Source organism: Danio rerio, chromosome 5 (assembly GCF_049306965.1).
Source record: "Danio rerio strain Tuebingen ecotype United States chromosome 5, GRCz12tu, whole genome shotgun sequence".
Lineage (NCBI taxonomy): Eukaryota > Metazoa > Chordata > Actinopteri > Cypriniformes > Danionidae > Danio > Danio rerio.
Genome location: NC_133180.1, coordinates 61,157,952 through 61,179,797, shown reverse-complemented (window position 1 = coordinate 61,179,797; position 21,846 = coordinate 61,157,952). Strand labels below are relative to the sequence as shown.

At 36.9% G+C, this 21,846-nt stretch overlaps 2 protein-coding genes across 4 annotated transcripts in view; one reads left to right on the top strand and one right to left on the bottom strand.

Annotated features, from left to right (window-relative positions):
- Positions 1–1,768: 1,768 nt before the first annotated feature.
- camk4 (calcium/calmodulin-dependent protein kinase IV) overlaps positions 1,769–21,846 on the top strand; it is an 85,299-nt gene continuing 65,221 nt past the window's right edge. The window contains exons 1-2 of one of the 2 annotated variants that reach the window (XR_012405877.1): positions 1,769–1,846; positions 1,955–2,082. Coding sequence is in view for 1 of the 2 variants with exons in the window: in NM_001017607.1 (NP_001017607.1) it covers positions 1,973–2,082 (110 nt within the window). In the remaining variant the exon portion in view is untranslated. 2 annotated transcript variants of the gene reach the window in all.
- Positions 2,782–21,846, bottom strand: part of LOC141385623 (uncharacterized) — a 355,697-nt gene continuing 336,632 nt past the window's right edge. The window contains exons 1-2 of one of the 2 annotated variants that reach the window (XM_073951500.1): positions 5,460–7,903; positions 2,782–5,378 (exon numbers count right to left, since the gene is read on the bottom strand). In XM_073951500.1, coding sequence (XP_073807601.1) covers positions 3,010–5,378; positions 5,460–5,907 — 2,817 coding nt within the window. In that variant the 5' untranslated portion in view covers positions 5,908–7,903 and the 3' untranslated portion in view covers positions 2,782–3,009. Of the gene's footprint in view, positions 7,904–21,846 lie in introns of those variants that run through there. The other variant, XM_073951501.1, reaches the window with a different exon arrangement.

The window sequence follows — 21,846 nt, the reverse complement described above, 5'->3', positions numbered from 1 at the left end:
CGCTGCCTGCTTTTCTCCAAATGTAACACCAGGCATTCCCTCCAAAAAGTTCAACATCAAACCAGAGAATTTAGTTTCTTATGGTCTGAGAGTCCTTCAGATGCCTTTTGGCAAATTCTAGGCAGGGAGTGGCTTCTGTCTGACCATTCTACCATACAGGCCTGATTGGTGGATTGCTGCACAGATGGTTTTCCTTCGGTAAGGTTCTCCTCTCTCCACAGAAGAACTTTGGAGCTCAGACAGAGTGACCATCGGGTTTTTGATAACCTCTTCTCCCCCGATCACTCAGCTTAGATCGCTGGTCAGCTCTAGGAAGAGTCCTGGTGATTCCAAACATCTTTCACTTGCGGCTGATGGAGATCACTGTGCCCATTGGACCTTTCAGAGCAGCAGAAATTTTTCTGTACCCTTCCCCAGCCTTGTGCCTCGAGACAATCCTGTCTCGGAGGTCTACTGACAATTCCTTTGTCTTCATGCTTGGTTTGTGCTTTGACATGCACTGTCAACCCTTGGCCCATATATAGACAGTATGTCTTTTCAAATCATGTCCTATCAACTTAATTGACCACAGGTGAACTCCAATGAAGCTGCTGAAACATCTCAAGAATGATCAGTGGAAACAGAATGTAGCTGAGATCAATTTAGAGCGTCACGTCAAGGGCTGTGAATACTGATATACATGTGATTTTTCAGCTTTTTTTATATAAATTTGAAACAATTTCAAAAAATCTTTTTCACGTTATCATTATGGGTTATTGTGTGAAGATTTTTGAGGAAACAAATGAATTTAATCCATTTTGGAATAAGGCTGTAACATAAAAAAATCTGCAAAAATTAAAGCGCTATAAATACTTTCCGGATACACTACGTATATATATATAAAAAAAAACAATAAAAGTGTTATACCACTTTTTAAAAAAAATACCCATACACTAGAGCATGTTCTGTTTTTTAAATAAATAAATAAATAAATATTTGCATGGATGGTACATCGGTCAGTAAATATGTCTTGTGAGACATTTACAATTTATTTGATTACATCTATGAAATGAGGTGCAAGCCCTAAAATATTAATTAGAATTGTGTTTTAATGTTTATATCCTCCCATCCCAACTAATAGATATATCAATTGGTCCGCATTGTGTTTTAATGATTAAAAAAAAATACAGTTAAGTGTGCTTAAAAACTTAAAAAAAAAATTTTTTTACCAGCTATATGCTTAAGCAAACACTATATACTACATAAAGGGACTTTGCCTTAAGTCAGAATGAATATGTTGTTTAAAAATTAAGCCTGTAGCAGTTTACATAGCCTACGCTGAATAACTATACGAAACATTATTACACCCACAGCTTGACATTACATTTTATTTTTATTTTAAGTCCTTAATCAGTTTACACTTAACTTGTGTTTTAGCCAAGTAATGCTTAAGAAAATTCAAAATCGTGTAAAATTTCTTATTATGAGAGTCTTTCACCAAAGTGGATGTTACAATGTGTGGCTTTTGTTCACCTTGGAGAGAAAATAATTCTTAATGAAGGAAATGGATCAAATCTACCGATATCTTGAAATGTAAATATCGTTTAAACATTAGGAGATTAGGAAGTGTGTTATGTAATATAAGTGACGTTCACTGAATCCAGGTAAATTACTCACTGACGCTCTCTCTCTCTCTCTCTCTCTCTCTCTCTCTCTCTCTCACACACACAGCGCCCTACATGTAGGCGACAGTAAGACCCAGTGGAAGCCGCGCGCGCCCCGTTCAGAGAGCGACATGACAACCGCGATCAACTGAGGATACACACATTCACGGCCACTCAGCGCACATCACCAACATACATTACACGTAATGTCAAACTCTTCGAAATGATGTCCATTTTTTGCCTCTTCATATTTTGTGCTCGCTCTTCCACGCCATTCCCTGACGATGTTGTTGTTTGTGCTCCGCTGATAGTGAAGTGAAGCGCTGGAGATGCTGAAAGTGACAATGCCCGCCTCTAGAGCCGCTCCTGAATACTGGATCGATGGATCCAAGAAGGAGACGCTGGCGGACTTCTACGAGCTGGAGTCTGAATTGGGACGGTAAGTGCAAGTGCAGCAGTCATGTCAGATACGAGTTTTGGGGGCGGATGTGCTGTATGCATGATAGCTCTGTAAATAAGCCTACATCCAAACGATTATTAAGATATGATTCACTGCTTATACCCCTATTTTAATACACACCATATCAGAGTTGCAGATTTATCGTCATTGTGGAGTGTCTGGCTGACATGGAAACTGGTTTTAGAGTTACTATTAATAAACTTATAGTTGTTATGTTGATTTTGCTTATTTCTCTTTGCAATAAATAATTGTTTTAATAACAGCTGAACTCGATATAAGCAGTCCGATCTTTAATTTCATGCAAATATTTTTGTCGCAAATAAATTATTAGGTCCACTAATCTAAATCTTACTTCTCACCGAGTTCATCTTTTAAAATTGTCTGTTGAAATTAATATTTAGCCACTTATTTATATGCTGCTTTAGAAAGGTTAATACTGAGGGATTTATAATATTAGAGACCGATGGACTAGTCCAATATTTAAGCTATTCCTTAAATATTCCTTAAATATTAATATTCCTTAAATATTCAGAATTATTTGCTAATTCTTTTAACAGTCATTTAGGTAACACATTTGAGTAAAATATACTCAACAATACAAGGAAAGTTCTATAAAAATAAGAAGGCCACAATCTTAGGGAAAAAAAGGTTATTCGACTTGCAACAATAGCATTTACATTTACATTTACATTTAGTCATTTAGCAGACGCTTTTATCCAAAGCGACTTACAAATGAGGACAAGGAAGCAATTTACACAACCAAGAGCAACAATGAATAAGTACTAAAGGCAAGTTTCAGGTCTGTAAAGTCTAAGAAGGGAAGTGTTAGTAGTTTTTTTTTTTTTTTTTTTTTTTTTTTTTTTTTTTTTGTACAATTAGTGTGATATTCAAAGAGGCAATTGCAGCTTAGGAAGTGAAGTGGAGACTAAATAGTTGAGTTTTTAGTCGTTTCTTGAAAATAGCGAGTGACTCTGCTGTTCTGATGCAGTTAGGGAGTTCATTCCACCAACTGGGCAGATTGAGCGTGAGCGTTCGCGAAAGTGATTTTTTCCCTCTTTGGGATGGAACCACGAGGCGACGTTCATTCACAGAACGCAATTTTCTGGAGGGCACATAGATCTGCAGAAGTGAGTGCAGATAAGAAGGTGCTAGGCCAGAAGTCACTTTGTAGGCAAACATCAGAGTTTTGAATTTGATGCGAGCAGCAACTGGCAGCCAGTGCAAACGGACTAGCAGTGGAGTGACATGTGCTCGTTTAGGTTCATTGAAGACAACTCGTGCTGCTGCATTCTGGAGCAGTTGAAGAGGCTTGATAGAGTTAGCTGGAAGCCCAGCTAGTAGAGAGTTGCAGTAATCCAGTTTGGAGAGAACAAGAGCTTGAACAAGGAGTTGAGCTGCATGTTCAGATAAGAAGGGTCGGATCTTTCTGATGTTATAGAGTGCAAATCTGCACGATCGAGCAGTTCTAGAAATGTGGTCAGAGAAGTTTAGTTGGTCATCAATCGTTACTCCAAGGCTTTTCACCATTTTGGATGCAGTAATGGTTGCCCCATCCATCTGGATTGAAAAGTTATGGTGTAGAGTCGAGTTGGCAGAAACTACAAGCATTTCTGTTTTTGCGAGGTTCAGCTGAAGATGATGATCTTTCATCCAGTGTGAAATATCCAATAGGCAGGCTGAGATACGAGCTGGAACCGAGGGATCATCAGGATGAAAAGAGAGGTATAGCTGGGTGTCATCAGCATAGCAGTGGTAGGAGAATCCATGTCTCTGGATGACTGGTCCTAGAGATGATGTGTAGATGGAGAAGAGAAGTGGCCCAAGAACAGAGCCTTGAGGTACCCCAGTGTTTAGATGCTGTAGGTTGGACACCTCTCCCCTCCAAGACACCCTGAATGACCTGTCAGAGAGGTAAGATCTAAACCATTGTATAACAGTGCCCGCAACGCCCAGTGACTCAAGCGTAGATAGCAGGATCTGGTGGTTGACAGTGTCAAAAGCAGCTGACAAGTCCAGCAAAATGAGGACTGATGATTTAGAGTCTGCTTTAGCCAGTCTGAGATCCTCCATGACCGAGAGCAGGGCAGTCTCAGTTGAGTGGCCTTTCTTAAAGCCGGATTGCTTGTTGTCCATGAGATTGTTTTGAGTAAGAAAGTCCAGGACTTGATTGAACACTACTTTCTCCAGAATCTTGGCCATGAATGGAAGCAGGGATACTGGTCTGTAGTTTTCAAGTAGCGTATGGTCCAGGTTGGGTTTCTTTAGCAGTGGGGTTACCCTAGCCTGCTTAAATGTAGTGGGGAATAAACCAGAGTCAAGAGATGTGTTAATTATGTGAGTCAGTGTTGGTATGACTGCAGGAGAGATGGCTTGCAAGAGATGAGAGGGAATGGGATCGAGTGGACAGGTGGTTGCATGGCTAGATAGCACAAGTTTGGACACCTCAGACTCAGAGAGCTGAGAAAAGGAGGTGAGTGTGTGTGGTGTTGGTGTTGTATCTTGCGTGTTTGTTGTAGGTGCAGCAAATTGAGCACTGATTTTTGCAGTTTTGGTGCAGAAGAATGTAGCAAAGTCATCAGTAGTAAGTGTGGAGGATGCGGGTGGAGGAGGAGGATAGAGGAGGGAGGAAAATGTTTTAAAAAGTAGGCGAGGATTAGTGGCATTGTTGATTTTCAGACGGTAATACGTCTGCTTTGCAGAAGTAACCTCAGCTGAGAAAGAGGACAGAAGAGTTTGGTATGTTAAGAGGTGTGCAGGATTTTTAGTTTTCCGCCAAATTCTCTCTGCAGCCCGAAGTTTTGAGCGATGCTCACGGAGAGCATCCGAGAGCCAGGGTGCAGGAGGACTGGCACGGGCTGGCCTGGATGCAAGAGGACATAATCGGTCTAGACATGATGCTAGTGTGGAGCAGAGTGTATTAGTGGCACTGTTCGAATCAAGTGCAGTGAGTTTGCGAGATGGAGGAAGAGAGTCTGAAACAATGGTGGATAGTCTATTGGGTGAGAGAGATCGTAGGTTTCTGCGAAAGGTAACCAGTGTTGGAGTGTGTGGCGGCTCAGGAGTAATGTGGATGTTGAGAGACAGAAGGAAATGATCAGATATTTGTAGTGGAGTTACTATTGTTTGATCAGTGAAGCAGTGTCGTGTGTAAATAAGGTCTAGCTGATTACCTGATTTGTGGGTAGCAGAAGTAGGTGCTCTTTTTAGGTCAAAAGAGGCAAGCAGAGTCTGAAAGTCTGCAGCTTGCGGTTTGTCAACGTAAATGTTGAAGTCACCTAGCACCAATAAGGGAGTGGCAAAATTAGAAAAAGATGAGAGAAGAACATCCAGTTCATCTAGGAAGTGACCTAATTTACCTGGTGGGCGGTAGATGACAACCACATTTATGTAGAAGGGGTGGATAATGGTGACTGCATGGAATTCAAAGGAGCTGATTGTTGGCAGGGACGGTATCAGAGTAAATTTCCATTCTTTGGAAATTAGTAGTCCAGTCCCACCCCCTCTCCCTGTGTGACGAGGAGTGTGGGAAAAAGAGAAATTAGCAGAAAGAGTAGCATGTGTAGCAGTGTCCTCCGGCCTCAACCAGGTCTCAGTTAGAGCCATGAGATTATAGTCAGAATATGTAGCTATGGAGGTAATAAAATCAGCCTTGTTAACAGCTGATTGACAATTCCAGAGGCCCACGGAGAGAGAGAGTTGTGAAATAGTAGATACATGTATTGAACGAAGGTTGTGAGGATTACGCCTGCAGCGTACCTCCCGTGTTTTGCGAGTGTTAGTAACAACAGGAATTAGAAAACACATAATAAAAGTGCACTGACAACAAAAAAAAATAAGTGTAAAGTAAAACAACAAAGTAAAGTACTCAAGTGCTTTGTCGGTGTCTTTGCTCGGTGGAGTCGCGCAGGTAGAGTCGATGGTCTTTACCCTCGTCGGTCTTCACACGAGGCGGTCTTCACACGAGGCTGCCGCGACCGCTGCCGCGGTGAACTAGTTGTTTATATAACCCCTAAAGCACTAGCTGATTGAATTCAGCTGGACACGCCTCGAGAGTCAAAACAAGGGCCGAAACTGAGGCGGACGACGCGAACCGCGTCTGCGTTCGCTACACAAGCTCTTATAGTAACCAAGGAAACAGTGGCTAAACAACTTCTAGTATTATACACAACTGAAAGCAAGTTTAAATGTCCTACAACTTTACACAAACAGCTGGAAACAAGTCCTCAAACCATACACAACAACTGAAACAAATCTTAAATGTACTTACAGGCTGCTGTTCTAGATGCTGCTAAAGTGCTTCTCCTGCCGACTAATGCTACCGTGCTCACTATATAGTGGTTACCTGGCGTTTGGACACGCCTCCCGAGTCAAAACAAGGGCCGAAACTGAGGCGGACGACGCGAACCGCGTCTGCGTTCGCTACACAAGCTCTTATAGTAACCAAGGAAACAGTGGCTAAACAACTTCTAGTATTATACACAACTGAAAGCAAGTTTAAATGTCCTACAACTTTACACAAACAGCTGGAAACAAGTCCTCAAACCATACACAACAACTGAAACAAATCTTAAATGTACTTACAGGCTGCTGTTCTAGATGCTGCTAAAGTGCTTCTCCTGCCGACTAATGCTACCGTGCTCACTATATAGTGGTTACCTGGCGTTTGGACACGCCTCCCGAGTCAAAACAAGGGCCGAAACTGAGGCGGACGACGCGAACCGCGTCTGCGTTCGCTACACAAGCTCTTATAGTAACCAAGGAAACAGTGGCTAAACAACTTCTAGTATTATACACAACTGAAAGCAAGTTTAAATGTCCTACAACTTTACACAAACAGCTGGAAACAAGTCCTCAAACCATACACAACAACTGAAACAAATCTTAAATGTACTTACAGGCTGCTGTTCTAGATGCTGCTAAAGTGCTTCTCCTGCCGACTAATGCTACCGTGCTCACTATATAGTGGTTACCTGGCGTTTGGACACGCCTCCCGAGTCAAAACAAGGGCCGAAACTGAGGCGGACGACGCGAACCGCGTCTGCGTTCGCTACACAAGCTCTTATAGTAACCAAGGAAACAGTGGCTAAACAACTTCTAGTATTATACACAACTGAAAGCAAGTTTAAATGTCCTACAACTTTACACAAACAGCTGGAAACAAGTCCTCAAACCATACACAACAACTGAAACAAATCTTAAATGTACTTACAGGCTGCTGTTCTAGATGCTGCTAAAGTGCTTCTCCTGCCGACTAATGCTACCGTGCTCACTATATAGTGGTTACCTGGCGTTTGGACACGCCTCCCGAGTCAAAACAAGGGCCGAAACTGAGGCGGACGACGCGAACCGCGTCTGCGTTCGCTACACAAGCTCTTATAGTAACCAAGGAAACAGTGGCTAAACAACTTCTAGTATTATACACAACTGAAAGCAAGTTTAAATGTCCTACAACTTTACACAAACAGCTGGAAACAAGTCCTCAAACCATACACAACAACTGAAACAAATCTTAAATGTACTTACAGGCTGCTGTTCTAGATGCTGCTAAAGTGCTTCTCCTGCCGACTAATGCTACCGTGCTCACTATATAGTGGTTACCTGGCGTTTGGACACGCCTCCCGAGTCAAAACAAGGGCCGAAACTGAGGCGGACGACGCGAACCGCGTCTGCGTTCGCTACACAAGCTCTTATAGTAACCAAGGAAACAGTGGCTAAACAACTTCTAGTATTATACACAACTGAAAGCAAGTTTAAATGTCCTACAACTTTACACAAACAGCTGGAAACAAGTCCTCAAACCATACACAACAACTGAAACAAATCTTAAATGTACTTACAGGCTGCTGTTCTAGATGCTGCTAAAGTGCTTCTCCTGCCGACTAATGCTACCGTGCTCACTATATAGTGGTTACCTGGCGTTTGGACACGCCTCCCGAGTCAAAACAAGGGCCGAAACTGAGGCGGACGACGCGAACCGCGTCTGCGTTCGCTACACAAGCTCTTATAGTAACCAAGGAAACAGTGGCTAAACAACTTCTAGTATTATACACAACTGAAAGCAAGTTTAAATGTCCTACAACTTTACACAAACAGCTGGAAACAAGTCCTCAAACCATACACAACAACTGAAACAAATCTTAAATGTACTTACAGGCTGCTGTTCTAGATGCTGCTAAAGTGCTTCTCCTGCCGACTAATGCTACCGTGCTCACTATATAGTGGTTACCTGGCGTTTGGACACGCCTCCCGAGTCAAAACAAGGGCCGAAACTGAGGCGGACGACGCGAAGCAGAATCCTTTGAGTGCTATATATATATATATATATATATATATATATACTGTTGAAGTCAGAATTATTAGCCCCCAGTTTATTTTTTCCCAAAGATTTTTTCAACACATTTGTAAACATAATAGTTTTAATTACTCATTTCTAATAACTGATTTCTTTTATCGTTGCCATAATGACATTAAATAATATTTTATTAGATATTTGTCAAGTCAAAAACAATTTAAAGGCTTAACTAGGTTAATTATGGTAACTGGTTAGGGTAATTAGGCAAATAATTGTATAACAGTGGTTTGTTCTGTAATTAATCGAAAAAGTATTGCTTAAGGGGACCAATAATTTTGTCCTTAAAATGACTTTTAAAAATTAAGAACTGCTTTGATTATAGCCAAAATTAAACAAATTAGACCGTCTCTAGAATAAAAAAATACTGTGAAAATTTCCTTACTTTATTAAACATAATTTGGAAAATATTTAAAGGAGAAAAAAATTCAAAGGGGGGCTAATAGTTTTGACTTTATCTGTGTATATATTTTACTTTTATTATTATTATTAGCGGTAGTAGTACTGATAGTATTTTTGTTGTTGTTGTTTATCTAGTCTTGACCATAAAACACAATTTAAATGCCATTGTGTTTTTTTTATAAATGATTTTTTTCGTAATGAAATATTTCCCAAATTATGTTTAACAGAGCAAGAAAAATTTCACAGTAATTCTGAGAATATTTTGTCTTCTAGAGAAAGTCTTATTTGTTTTATTTTGGCTAGAATAAAAGCTGTTTTTGATTTTTTCAAACCCATTTTAAGGTCAAAATTATTAGCCCCTTTAACCTATATATTTTTTCGATAGTCTACAGAACAAACCATCATTATACAATGACTTAATTACCCTAATTACCCTAACCTGCCTATTTAACCACATTAACCTATTTAAGCCTTTAAATGTCACTTTAGGCTGTATAGAAGTGTCTTGAAAAATATCTTGTCAAATATTATGTGCTGACATCATGGTAAAGATCAAAATAAATCAGTTTATAGAAATTAGTTACTAAAACTGTTAGAATTAGAAATGTGTTACAAAAATCTTCTCTCTGTTAAACAGAAATTAGGGAAAAAAATAAACAGTGTGGTTGATAATTCAGAGGGCTAATAATTCTGACTTCAACTATATATATATATATATATATATATATATATATATATATATATATATATATATATATATATATATATATATATATATATATATATATATGCATACACACTGAAATTGTACCACTATAATTAGTACGTAAAGAAGTGAAACAGGAAACAGAAACAGGATATAGATACAGTGAAGACCAAGTTCTTGTGAATGTGAAATCTCTTCACAATGCTATATGATACATTAATGTACACTGTTATGAGTGCATTTTGGTAAAATTGAGTGGGACCTTTTCTCTTTAGATGATATAAGATGTCACAGCATCTGAAATTCACAAATGAGTTTGAAGTTACTCTTACATTTCTTTAGATTAAACAAGTAAGCTTATAAACGACAAAAGTAGCAAAAATGGACTAAATGTGATACATTTACTGCGTTAAAAGCATTGGGATGTCTGTGACCGATTATGCATAATAGTAGTAATTAAGAAGAAAATTATATGAATATAAATAGATATAGATCATAAATTTAATATCTCTGTTACTTACCCTGTATAGAGGAAATAAGTCCTCGACTGAACTGACCTGGTCACACATGCCCTTTTACATGAAATACGGTAAAATAAATATGTAAATAAACAAATATATATATATATATATATATATATATATATATATATATATATATATATATATATATATATATATATATATATATATATATTTATGACAACTATGAGTTTGACATTTTTACGAGTCTCATAGGAAAACTTATATCATCATTAGAAAAGGATTCATAAGTCTAAGACAGGTGTCATTAGTCTTTAGTGTTTACATTATACCATATTTATTTGTAACCAGGCAATAAGTGTAACAGGAGAGGACATTATCAAACACAAAATGTTTCCAGGACACTAAGTCTGAACTGTTCGACAGTATCATTAAATCAGCAGAACTTCATAGTGCACTTTGTTTTGCAAGTAATCTAGGGCGAGATGCAGGAAAGGCTTGCTTCAGTTTAACAAATGTACATATTAGAACTGTGTAGAGACAATGTTTTATTATGATATTAAATCTCTTCTCAAACAACCCATAAGAAAACCTTTTTATAACACACACACACACACACACACACACACACACACACACACACACACACACACACACACACACACACACACACACACACACACACACACACACACACACACACACACACACACACACACACACACACACTTGCATATACACAACTGAAGCAATGCTTTCAAGTTCTTGCTGTGCAGATGACATGGGAAATGAAAAGGGAAAGTAAAGAGCTTGCATCTGATGTTTTGGTTTATGTTTCGGTTTATATTTTAACCCATATGTACCGTTGGGGATGTTTTCATCCACTCTGGGCTGATTTTGAGTCTTAATTTGAGTCTTAATTTTTGAGTCTAACCTTTTTGTGTTTCAGCTTGCAGAATGATTCTTGTTGAAAAAAAAATGTATTTTGAAACATATTTAATGATACACTCTGGGAATGTCACTACTCTTTTGTTATGTTCGGGATGAAAACATCCACTTGATCAGATAACATTTTTTGTTCATTTATTTTTTCAATAAGTCTGTTAATCAACTTCAGTCCTTATCATAACTACTAAATTGCTTAGAAAATTACAGGATTTTAACTCTTTTATTGCCAAATTCATAAATGATTTAACTGATTTGGTGGAAAAACAAACACAAAATGACATATTTTTAATATAAAAGTATTTGTGAACTGGATTTTTAAACTTTATGTCTTGAACATGTGAAACAACATTGCCCTTGATGCATTGATTTTCATCTAACTTACCGCTCGTGGTTTTTGCCCCATTGACCTTCATTATAGACATATTTTTTGACTGCAAAACCATAAAGCCATGTAATCATGCAGTTTTGATTGTTGGTGGTTTTCTCTGGTGGAAAGAGGTAAAATTTGTTGTTTTTTACTGTTGATCTTCACTTGGCACCATTAACCCTTTAGATAGGCCTGTGCAAAAAAAAAGCTTAGTTTCTGGATCTGGAAGTGACAATTTTGATCTCTTTGACTCATTGTATGGAAAGGCTGCTTTATTCCCATATCTTTTATGCAATAATCCAGTTTTGCGCATAAAGTTAATTTGCATTTTTGGATGGAAACATAGCTTGTAAGTGTGTGAGAGGGACCTTTATTCATTCATTCATTCATTTTCTTGTCGGCTTAGTCCCTTTATTAATCCGGGGTCACCACAGCGGAATGAACCGCCAACTTATCCAGCAAGTTTTTATGTAGCGGATGCTCTTCCAGCTGCAACCCATTAACCCACACACACATTCACACACACACACTCATACACTACAGACAATTTAGCCTACCCAATTGACCTGTACCACATGTCTTTGGACTGTGGGGGAAACTGGAGCACCCGGAGGAAACCCACGCGAAGGCAGGGAGAACATGCAAACTCCACACATAAACGCCAACTGAGCCGAGGTTCGAACCAGCGACCCAGCGACCTTCTTGCTGTGAGGCGACAGCACTATCTACTGCGCCACTGCCTCCCCAGGGACCTTTATCAAAATAAGCATCTCAGCTCTTAGAACTACATGGAGTAAACAAAAACAAAGACCTAATGTTCCATCAAATGTGGTAATACTGGAAGTCAATGGGGCAAAAACAGCCACCAACAGTAAGTTAGGAAGAAAAAAAGCCAATGTTGTTACTAATTGTTTACTTGTCTAAGAATGTGATATACAGTTTAAGTCAGAATTATTAGCCCCCTTCAAATTTTTTTCTTCTTTTTAAAAATTGTTCAAATGATGTTTAACAGAGGAAGGAAGTTTTACAGTATGTCTGGTAATATTTTTTCTTCTGGAGAAAGTATTATTTGTTTTATTTCAGCTAGAATAAAAGCAGTTTTAATTTTTTTAAACACTATTTTAGGGACAAAATTATTAGCCCCTTTAAGCTATATTTTTTATCTACTTTTTATATTGAAAATATGTTTTTGTGTGTGTGTGTTTTTCACCAAATCAGTGGCATCATTTGTAAATTTGGCAATTAAAGAGTTAAAATCCTGTAATTTTTAAAAACATTTAGTAGTTATGATCAGGACTGCGGTTGATCTACAGATTTATGTCAAAAAAGTGAAAGAAAAGAAAAGGGTAATACATTTGAACAGTGCAAAGCAAGAGTTAAAAATAAATTATAAAAAAGATATATTATAAAACAAATTTATACTAAAATAAAAATCAGTGCCTACAATAATTATATATCATTTCAGAAAATTGTATATATATTTTTAAAATGTATTTATATATTTATTTTTTATGTATATAATTACCATCTATATAATCTACATAATCTACATATTATTTAATAATGTTATAATTTGATAATTTTTTTTGGAGATAAAACAACTATATCACACTATAATAACCCATGCATTAAACATTTTTGTGTATATAGATATTGGATATATAATAGTTATTATAATAAATTAGGCAGTTGCTAAAACACATTAGTTATTTATAATATTTATTTATAATAATAATATAATAATTCAATAAATTATATTTATACTGTTTATTATTATTTATATTCATGTACAAAAAGGTACAGTTGAAATAATAAACCACAGTTAATTATTATTACTATTATTATTTTAATATTTCCCAAATGATTTTTAACAGAGCAAGGAATTATTCACAGTATGTCTGATAATATTTTGTCTTCTGGAGAAAGTCTTATTTGTTTTATTTCAACTAGAATAAAAGCAGTTTGTAGTTTTTTAAAAATGTTTTTACGGTCAAAATTATTAGTCCTTTTAAGCTATATTTTTTTTAACAGAACAATCCATAATTATACAATAACCTGCCTAATTACCCTACCCTGCCTAGTTAACCTAAATAACCTAGTTTAGCCTTTAAATGTCACTTAAAGCTGTTTAGAAGTGTCTTGAATAATATCTTGTCAAATATTATATACTGTCATCATGGCAAAAATAAAATAAATCAGTTATTAGAAATGAGTTATTAAAACTATCATGGTTAGAAATGTGTTGACACAAAATCTTCTCTCCGTTAAATAGAAATTGGGGAAAACAAACAGGGGGGGCTAATAATTCAGGGTGTTTAATAATTCTGACTTCAACTGTACATGTTCAGAGATCAATATGAAATCATGGCACTTTTGTAAGATCATGCTAACAGGTTACTAAAGCAAATATATAAAAGAGTGTATATTATTTAGCATACAGACTTTGTATCATGCGAATTGTTTTTAAGAAGTTTAAATAGCAAGTATATGACAAGATGTAAGATTTCCAGTGGACAAAATACTCCCATAGCATAGCAATGGAGTTTGTGGTTTTTGCATTAAATTTATTAGTTAAAATATTATTCTGAGACTATATATATATAATTATAATTATAATAATTAATTTCATTTTAGGTATCAAACATACAACATTTTGTGTTTGTGCTGAACCCAAACTATCTTGGATGATAAAATTGTGGTGTTTCAGCAGCTCTGGACTGAGCACAGGTAGTGCGTAGGAGGGGGAACATTCATCGATCTGTGATGGGTGGGCCAAGAATTGTTGCTGAACAACCATAAATTGTTTGCTTCCTTTAACAATGACTGCGCCACAACACAACTAAATCAGCCAAACGAGAGTTACAGTCTGTACTTTCCAGACACTCGCAAAGACCTGGGCCATGTTCCATCATGAAATGGACACTAAGTTCCTCTCTAGGGAGTGTGAATATAAAAATGCTTATTGGAAATTTTGTAAACGAAAATAATGTCCTACTGCTCAAAAAAAAAAAAAAAAAAGTGTCCACCATGGTTTAGCTTAATGTATGGGGTGTTTATTATTTTTTTTCTATAAGGAAGTTAAATAGAATTTGCTGAAAATGAACACACTTTAATAAGGCTGTTTGGTGGCAGATGTTGAACAATAGCAATCAAGTTGTCTAATTTGAGGAACGGAAATCCAGTGCATGAACAAATTAAAGCACAACACCTGCACAGAGATCTGGTTTAGCCTGGGGAAGCAAGAATAATGAACTTTGCCATCCGCTGAGCTGAGAGTGATGTGTATCTGCTGGCACTTAAAGATAAATTCAGTTGATGCGATTAACTCGTGAAATAAAGTAATCACATGCATCTGCGCTGACGGGGGTGTAATATATCTGTTCATGTGCTTACCTACCGGACAGCACTGAGGCACAACGTTATAAATAACCCAGATTTAAGCATTTCCTGAGAACCAAAAATGTTTGCGATTGGTTGTGCAAAAATCACCGCTAAAGATGCTGGTTTGGTAAATGCCTTCTGCAATTTGCTTACACTGCCCTTTCTGCAAATGAACAAATGGAATGTGTGTTGCATTTACTAGTAAACAGTTTATTCCAGACAAATTTAAAATAGACAAACACCACAATGCATTTTTCTTTATGAGTAAAACAAACTTGTATCAGAGTTTGTATTGGTGTTTCATTAGAGAACGGCTAAGCTGATGGTTGCTGAGCAATGGCAGACGCCATGGATGCACAACACAAACTACAGGATCATGACAACTCAAAAGGCTGAGGGCTTTCTGCCAATGTGTTGCATAGAAGTTGGATTATATTTACACCTTAAACTAACCAAAACAGAAAAATAAATAGTGATTAATTATAAAAAACTAAAATAAATTTATATTATGCCGTCAAACTGTTGTATAAATGCAATATCACACTCGTAGCAGGAAAATGCCTCACAGCAGCTGTTTTCCATCCTATTAGATCGCATTTCTTTAAATGATCAGTCCAGGAGATGGTGCTGATGGACAACAGTATTAGTTCAAAGAGGATAACAGCAGGTAAATTAGAATAAAGCTATCGTTTCAAAGCTGTCCAAATGTGACTGTTTACACGCATCAGCTGCCGACCCGAAGTTCTTAGCATTCTCCTTGCGTATACAAGCAAAGCATAATAGGTAATTTTGCGTTCCAAGAAAAAGGTCTATATAGAAAAGAAAATCAAACACGGAGAGTCTCAAAAATCCTTTTGTAAGGGTGAATTACTTTCTTCCTTTACATCTGCAGCAGATGTCAGAACAGCAGAAACTGTTGCATATTCACACACGTCACTTTAGAGCTAGTATTTGAATGATTCTTTAGCGTAATGTCTAAAGTGAGGACAAAACTAGTGATATTGATGATAGATATCAGTCTACAGAGATTTCCTAGTATTTCTCTGTTGCAATCAGGACATCACAATTATTCTATGGTATTATTACAGCACTACAGCATACAAAAGAGAGAGATTGACTCAAAAAGTAATTTATCTGTTTAATAATGATTTGATCAGCTGTAGTTTGAAATTACTCTGTTTTTCTCTTAGGGCTAATTTTGCGTCTCTGTCGCCATCTTGTGGATGAACATCATCAACCGTCTTTGCTCAAACACAGGTTAATGGCCGCTGACGCGATTTCAAAATTTATATATATATTTTAAAATAGGCACTATCCTTATAAATAAACTGCTTAGTTGTAATCTAAAATACTACATTCTCAATTTAAAAAGCCTCAAAAGTACATTATGTTGCCCAACAGCTGCAATATTTCTCAAACATTTCTCACTGTAGAGTGTCCTTTGCTTGTCGCTGTATGTGGATGGAGTAATGCACATGGGTGAAGGGTGAAAAGTTGGTACGAGTTCTGTTACAGGCAGAATATAGCACGGCTATATTCAGATTCAAGAACCAGACAGAACTGTTGCATGAATATAAATGCTTTACAATCATATATTTGTGCAAATGCATTACATTAGTCAGTACTGAAGCCTTACGTTAACGATCCAAAAATTAGTTGTAAGTTAAATAAAAGTTTAAAAAGAGTAAAAAATTAAGAGAAACAAAAACTTAAAATAACAAAATAAAATTTTGTTGAAATTTATTTAACCCCTCCGTTAACCTGTCTTTTCTCTGGTATCATGCCAGATTTATAATCTTAATCTGTTCCGGCAAATTACAAATTAGGCACTGAACATAACAGTAATTTGATGAAGAACACTGACGTTTTGAAAAAGTGAACTGAAATGAAAAGAATGAAAAAAATAACAGTTGCTGGAGTAATTTGCTTGCGGTGAATTATTATTATTTTTTATTATATTTTTATTGAGGTATTTATCTTTATGCTTCTAATGAAATAACATTCAAACCCATTAATGAGAAAATTATGATTAGCCTATTTAATTTTCTTTGCGCCTCTCCATGTGTGTGCTGCTTTATCAGTTCAGTATGTTCACTATGTTACATAACCGCCCCCTGCTGTTCATATCTTGCTTGTTTTAGACCATTTTGTGTAATATCGCACAACACTGCAGCATTGCATGTGATTGCATTCATTTAATCGTGCATTCTCAGTGGCCACATCTATATACCTTTTTAATAAATCTATTCTCTGTTATATTATTATTGTATTACCTATATTTATATTTATATCTTCCTGTGTTCACATGGGTTTCCTCCGGGTGCTCTGGTTGCCTCCACAGTGCAAAGACATGCGGTACAGGTGAATTGAATAAGCTAAACTGGCTGTAGTGTATGAGTGTGAATGAGTGTGTATAGGAGTTTCCAACTGTGGGGTTGCAGCTGGAAGGGTATCTGCTGTGTAAACAAGTTAGCGGTTCATTCTAGCTGTGGTGACCTCTGAATAATAAAGGACTGAGCAGAAAAGAAAATGAATGAATGTATGAATGAATTTTCACTCAGAAATGTAAAAAAAAATTTATTTTAAAATGGGGTTGTACTCATTTATGATGAGCACTGTATATAAAATTCATTTGTAACTGGACCGAGACCACCTATTCAGCTTGGTCTTGGTCAGTTTGTTTGGTTCACACAAGAGTGGGATTGCTATATTCTTACCTGTCCAAGAGATCGAATTTGAGTTCAATTCAATCGAACCAAGCAAGACGGATGTGAATACAGCCTGAAGGACACATGGCAAAAGCAGATGATGGCAAGGGAGTCAAGCGAAAACAAGACTGACCATTTTTTTATACTAAAGACAAAAAAATGTGAACAAACCCAAAATGACATAATAATTTACTAGGAAAACTAGAGCATGATGATAGCATATAGATTGTAGTTCTAACAGTTGCTGGGGTGTTCTTGATAGTTGCTACTGTAGGTGGTTACTAGGGCCAGACAGAATCTGCAGACATTTTTTGCCATTTCTTCACAGAATTTTGTTAAAAAATCTGCAGATTTATGCGGAATGATTTTGGAAGTATAATAAATAAAACCTTAATAAATATTTTTAAAAAAATACCTTTTAAACTTTTATTTAATGTTTACAATGCAAATCCAATTAGATACACTTTTTTTGATAAACAAAGCAAGCATAACATATCTACTAAAAGACAGAAAAAATGACTTTATCAACTGTATTGTAAATAAATCATATGCATATTTCCATATTGGGCAATAATATTACTGAAATTAATTTAAAAAATAAAAAAATAAAAATTTAAACACATTTACACAAGTAAATAAACAGAATCAATGATGGGCTAAAAATCTGCCGAATTCTGCGTGTGGGACTAGTGATTAATAAGGCCAACTCCAAAGCTTTATTACATTCTACTCCCTGGCTATAAGTTGCAGGTCTCCCATCCATGTAATTGATGGGATTTGTTTAATCCATTTTGTGGTCCTCTGTGGAATCTCTTAAACTGAGCTTAAACAATCAATTGCATAGCAGTAATTGTTCTAAAATTGTGCCAGAATAATATTTAAAATATGTTTTACTAAATATACTGTTTTATGCAAAAGTTTGGCTACCCCTGATCATTTTCATAATTGCAATCCATAGCCTGCTGGCCTTTCAAATCAGCAAATTCATTTGGATATATTTTATACCCTAGGGAAAAAGCTACATTTCAGTTCTGACATAACATTTATTTAATCAACAAATGCAATGCAATTTAAGTCTTAACAAAAACAGACAGGTGCAAAAATGTGGCTACCCCAACAGAATAATGATATCAGTCTTTTGTACAGCCACCTTTTGCTGAAATAACAGCCTGATGACACTGTTTATAGTGAAGGATGTGGTCCCATTTTTCCTTGCACAATTTCTCCAGTTTTGGAGAAATTTGGTGGATGTCAAGCATGAATGGCCCTTTTCAAATCAATCCATATATTTTGGATGATGTTTAAGTCTGGGGACCATTCTAGATCATTGTGTCGTGTCTGAAGCTGAATTACTTGGTAGATCTGAAACTGTGCTATGGGTCATTGTCCTGCTGAAACACCCAACCCTGAAGAAACTTCAGCCTCTTGACTAAATCCTGAACATTATTCTTCAGAATCTGCTGATACTGGGTGGAATCCATGTGACCTTTAACTCTGACAAGGTTTCCAGTACCTGTGCTTGCCACGCATCCACACAGCATAATGGACCCTCCACCATATTTTACAGTAGGGAGCAGGCTCTTCTCCTGGAATGCTGTGTTCTTTTTCCGACATGCAAGGCACCTATGGTTGTAACTTCTGTCCACAGTAAATTTTTCCAAAATAATTCAGGCTTGTCTAGATAAGCCTTAGCCTACCTCAGACGACTCTTATGTTGGCAGAATGCAGGAAAATCTTCTTCTGCATCACCTTCCATTGAGCTGTTTTTTGTGAAGAATTCGCTGAACTGTGGAACTATGTACAATGACATTTTTAGCAGAAAGATGTTCCTGCAGCTTTTTGGAGGTGGTCTGTAGTTTGTCTGTGACCATTCTAACCATACCTCGCCTTTGCCTTTCAGATGTTTTTATGGTCTACCACATCTTTCCTCCACAATACTGTTCCTGTGGCCTTCCATTTACTTACTATATTTAAAAGCTTCAAGGTTCCCTTGTTGCTACTTTGTGGTTCACAATAAGAAGCACAACCAGCAATCAGCTGGTCTTAAATATTATTTTCATGATTTGTTCCACATGTGTTAGGATTGTTAAGGTTCACCGAGTCACTCAAATCAATTGTGTGTTGTAATCAATCAGCATTAAGTGACCACAGGTTTTGAAATCCACACAAAAGAGAGGGTTCCTAAACTTTTGCATAGCCTATTTTTGAGTTTCAATTTAATTTCACGCATTTCAGTTGCTTAATACTTCATAAAAGTATTATTTGCAAACTCTAAATAGCGAAATCATATTAGCAGCCAATGACTATCAAAGTACAGCATTGTTCACAGTCAAATAAACAGTGTTAATGTTGTTTTCAAGTCACACTTGCAGTTTATTTCAGACCGAATATTCAAAGTGCCGTGGTAAACAATATAGGGAGTGTGTCACAAGTTGTCACTGAATGAATGTGTGAATATAAAACCAACTTTACCTTAATAACTTACACTTTCACATTTCATTCTTAACATTCAGTGTCCGCAGTTTAATTAACCTTATGTAACCTTATGTTTTTGCTAAAAATCCTTTCTGCAATCAAAAATGAGTAATGTGTATGATTCAACATAGCGTGCCATGAACTAACCTGATATAACATGAGAACTGCCTTGAGTCCAGCATTTCTAATTAGGTTGTCACTTCATTCAGCTCCCCTTTAGCCAAAGACGTCTGCGGTTGGCATTAAAAGCAGTATGGTGTACGGTAAAAGTTAAGTTTTCTATTTTTGGACTGTTGGACTCGAATTTGGCATCCGACTGTACAACACATATATATATGGCTCGAAATTGCGACCATTTTGGTCGCATATGCGCCCGAAATTTTATCTATGCGACCTCAAAATATATTTGGGAGCATGTGTGCGAGTGCATAAAATTGTTGTGTGCGACCAGTTTTTACTGCAAAATGTTCACCACATGCGCGGATTCAGGAGACATTCACGCAGAATGCATCTCTAAGCTCTTTGTCTGCACATGAAATGCGAAATGCATCACTCAGGAATGGCTTATAACAGTTGTCATGTCAACTTGCTGCAGTAAACAAAGCCAATTCCGTAATGCTTGCCTCGCCTTTGCGCTCTTCTTATTGGCCCACTGCTCTAGCACTGAAATATCAGCTGTCAATCACTCAGTCAATGCCTTCTGTTGTAAAATTGTAAAACGCTAAAGAAGAGAATGAAGATAACACTGACAGATTTAGTTTTAGAAACCATGGCATCTAAAGTTACAAATAATGACACATCTTACTTGTGACCATGTCCTAATTGTTAATTCAAAATCTACACTTTTCGAAGAGTGTATAAAAGACTTCCGTTGGCTTCAAGTCCACTATGAAAAGTCTGTGGGATTGAATTTGCAGGTAACTGTGTTCCACATCTAGCACGAGAGCTTCTGTTTAATCCTCCATATAATCGGCAGATACTGTCCGCCGTGCAAGTGGCAGATTTATGTCAAATTTAACACCACGTACATCATCGCAAACGGGCTTGCACTAAGTAAACTAACATCACTACTCATAAAAAGACAGGTATTGCTATTAACATGACGTTTGCATATAATAAGGTACAGTATATGTCAAAAGCATCAGTGCAATATGAGACAGCACCCATGAGAACAGCACAGTTATACCGTTAACAGATTCATTCATGTCAAGCAGTGCGTGCATGGCCGGTGAGTGGTCTGTGTACCTTTGATCACTCAGTTATGTTATAAAATTCTATTTTCTTGTGATAACGGGATTTCGTTGAAACATATTTTCCTTACGCTTGTGTAACGAAGGCCAGCTAGTGTGTGCTGTGCAGGTACACCTCATCACAGCGACATATGCTAGAGACCATGGTCTTTAGCCTCCTTGGTAGAGCACCCGACTCCCATGCGGATGGTCTCCGGTTCGGTACCAGCTCGGAGCGGATTGGGTGGCGTAGGACCGGCAGTGTTACACTTGCATATCTATATTTTTTGCTTGTTAGTTTGATTACTGTTTATTTCTTCTTTTAATTGGTGGGTGCGACTAAATTTTGGCTGATGCGCCTAAATTTTTAAAGTTAGGAGCACCGGTGCTATAAAGCAAAATGGTTCATTTCGAGCCCTGATATATATATATATATGTCAGGGCTCGAAATTAAACTTATATTAACCTTATATTTTGTAATGACATAAGTATGATGACAAAATTTGTATTTCTCAATGGTTTATTCCTTTCATAATATTTATGCTTGAGATCAAGATCTAAGATGTTACTGAAAGAAAGAATGCCATGAATAAATTAACATAATCAGCTCACAGTTGGCTAGTTGTTTTGGAGTGCGTGGACATAGATGCTGGTCTTTTGTAAATGGGGCCAGATGCAAACCGCTCAGGTCCTGAA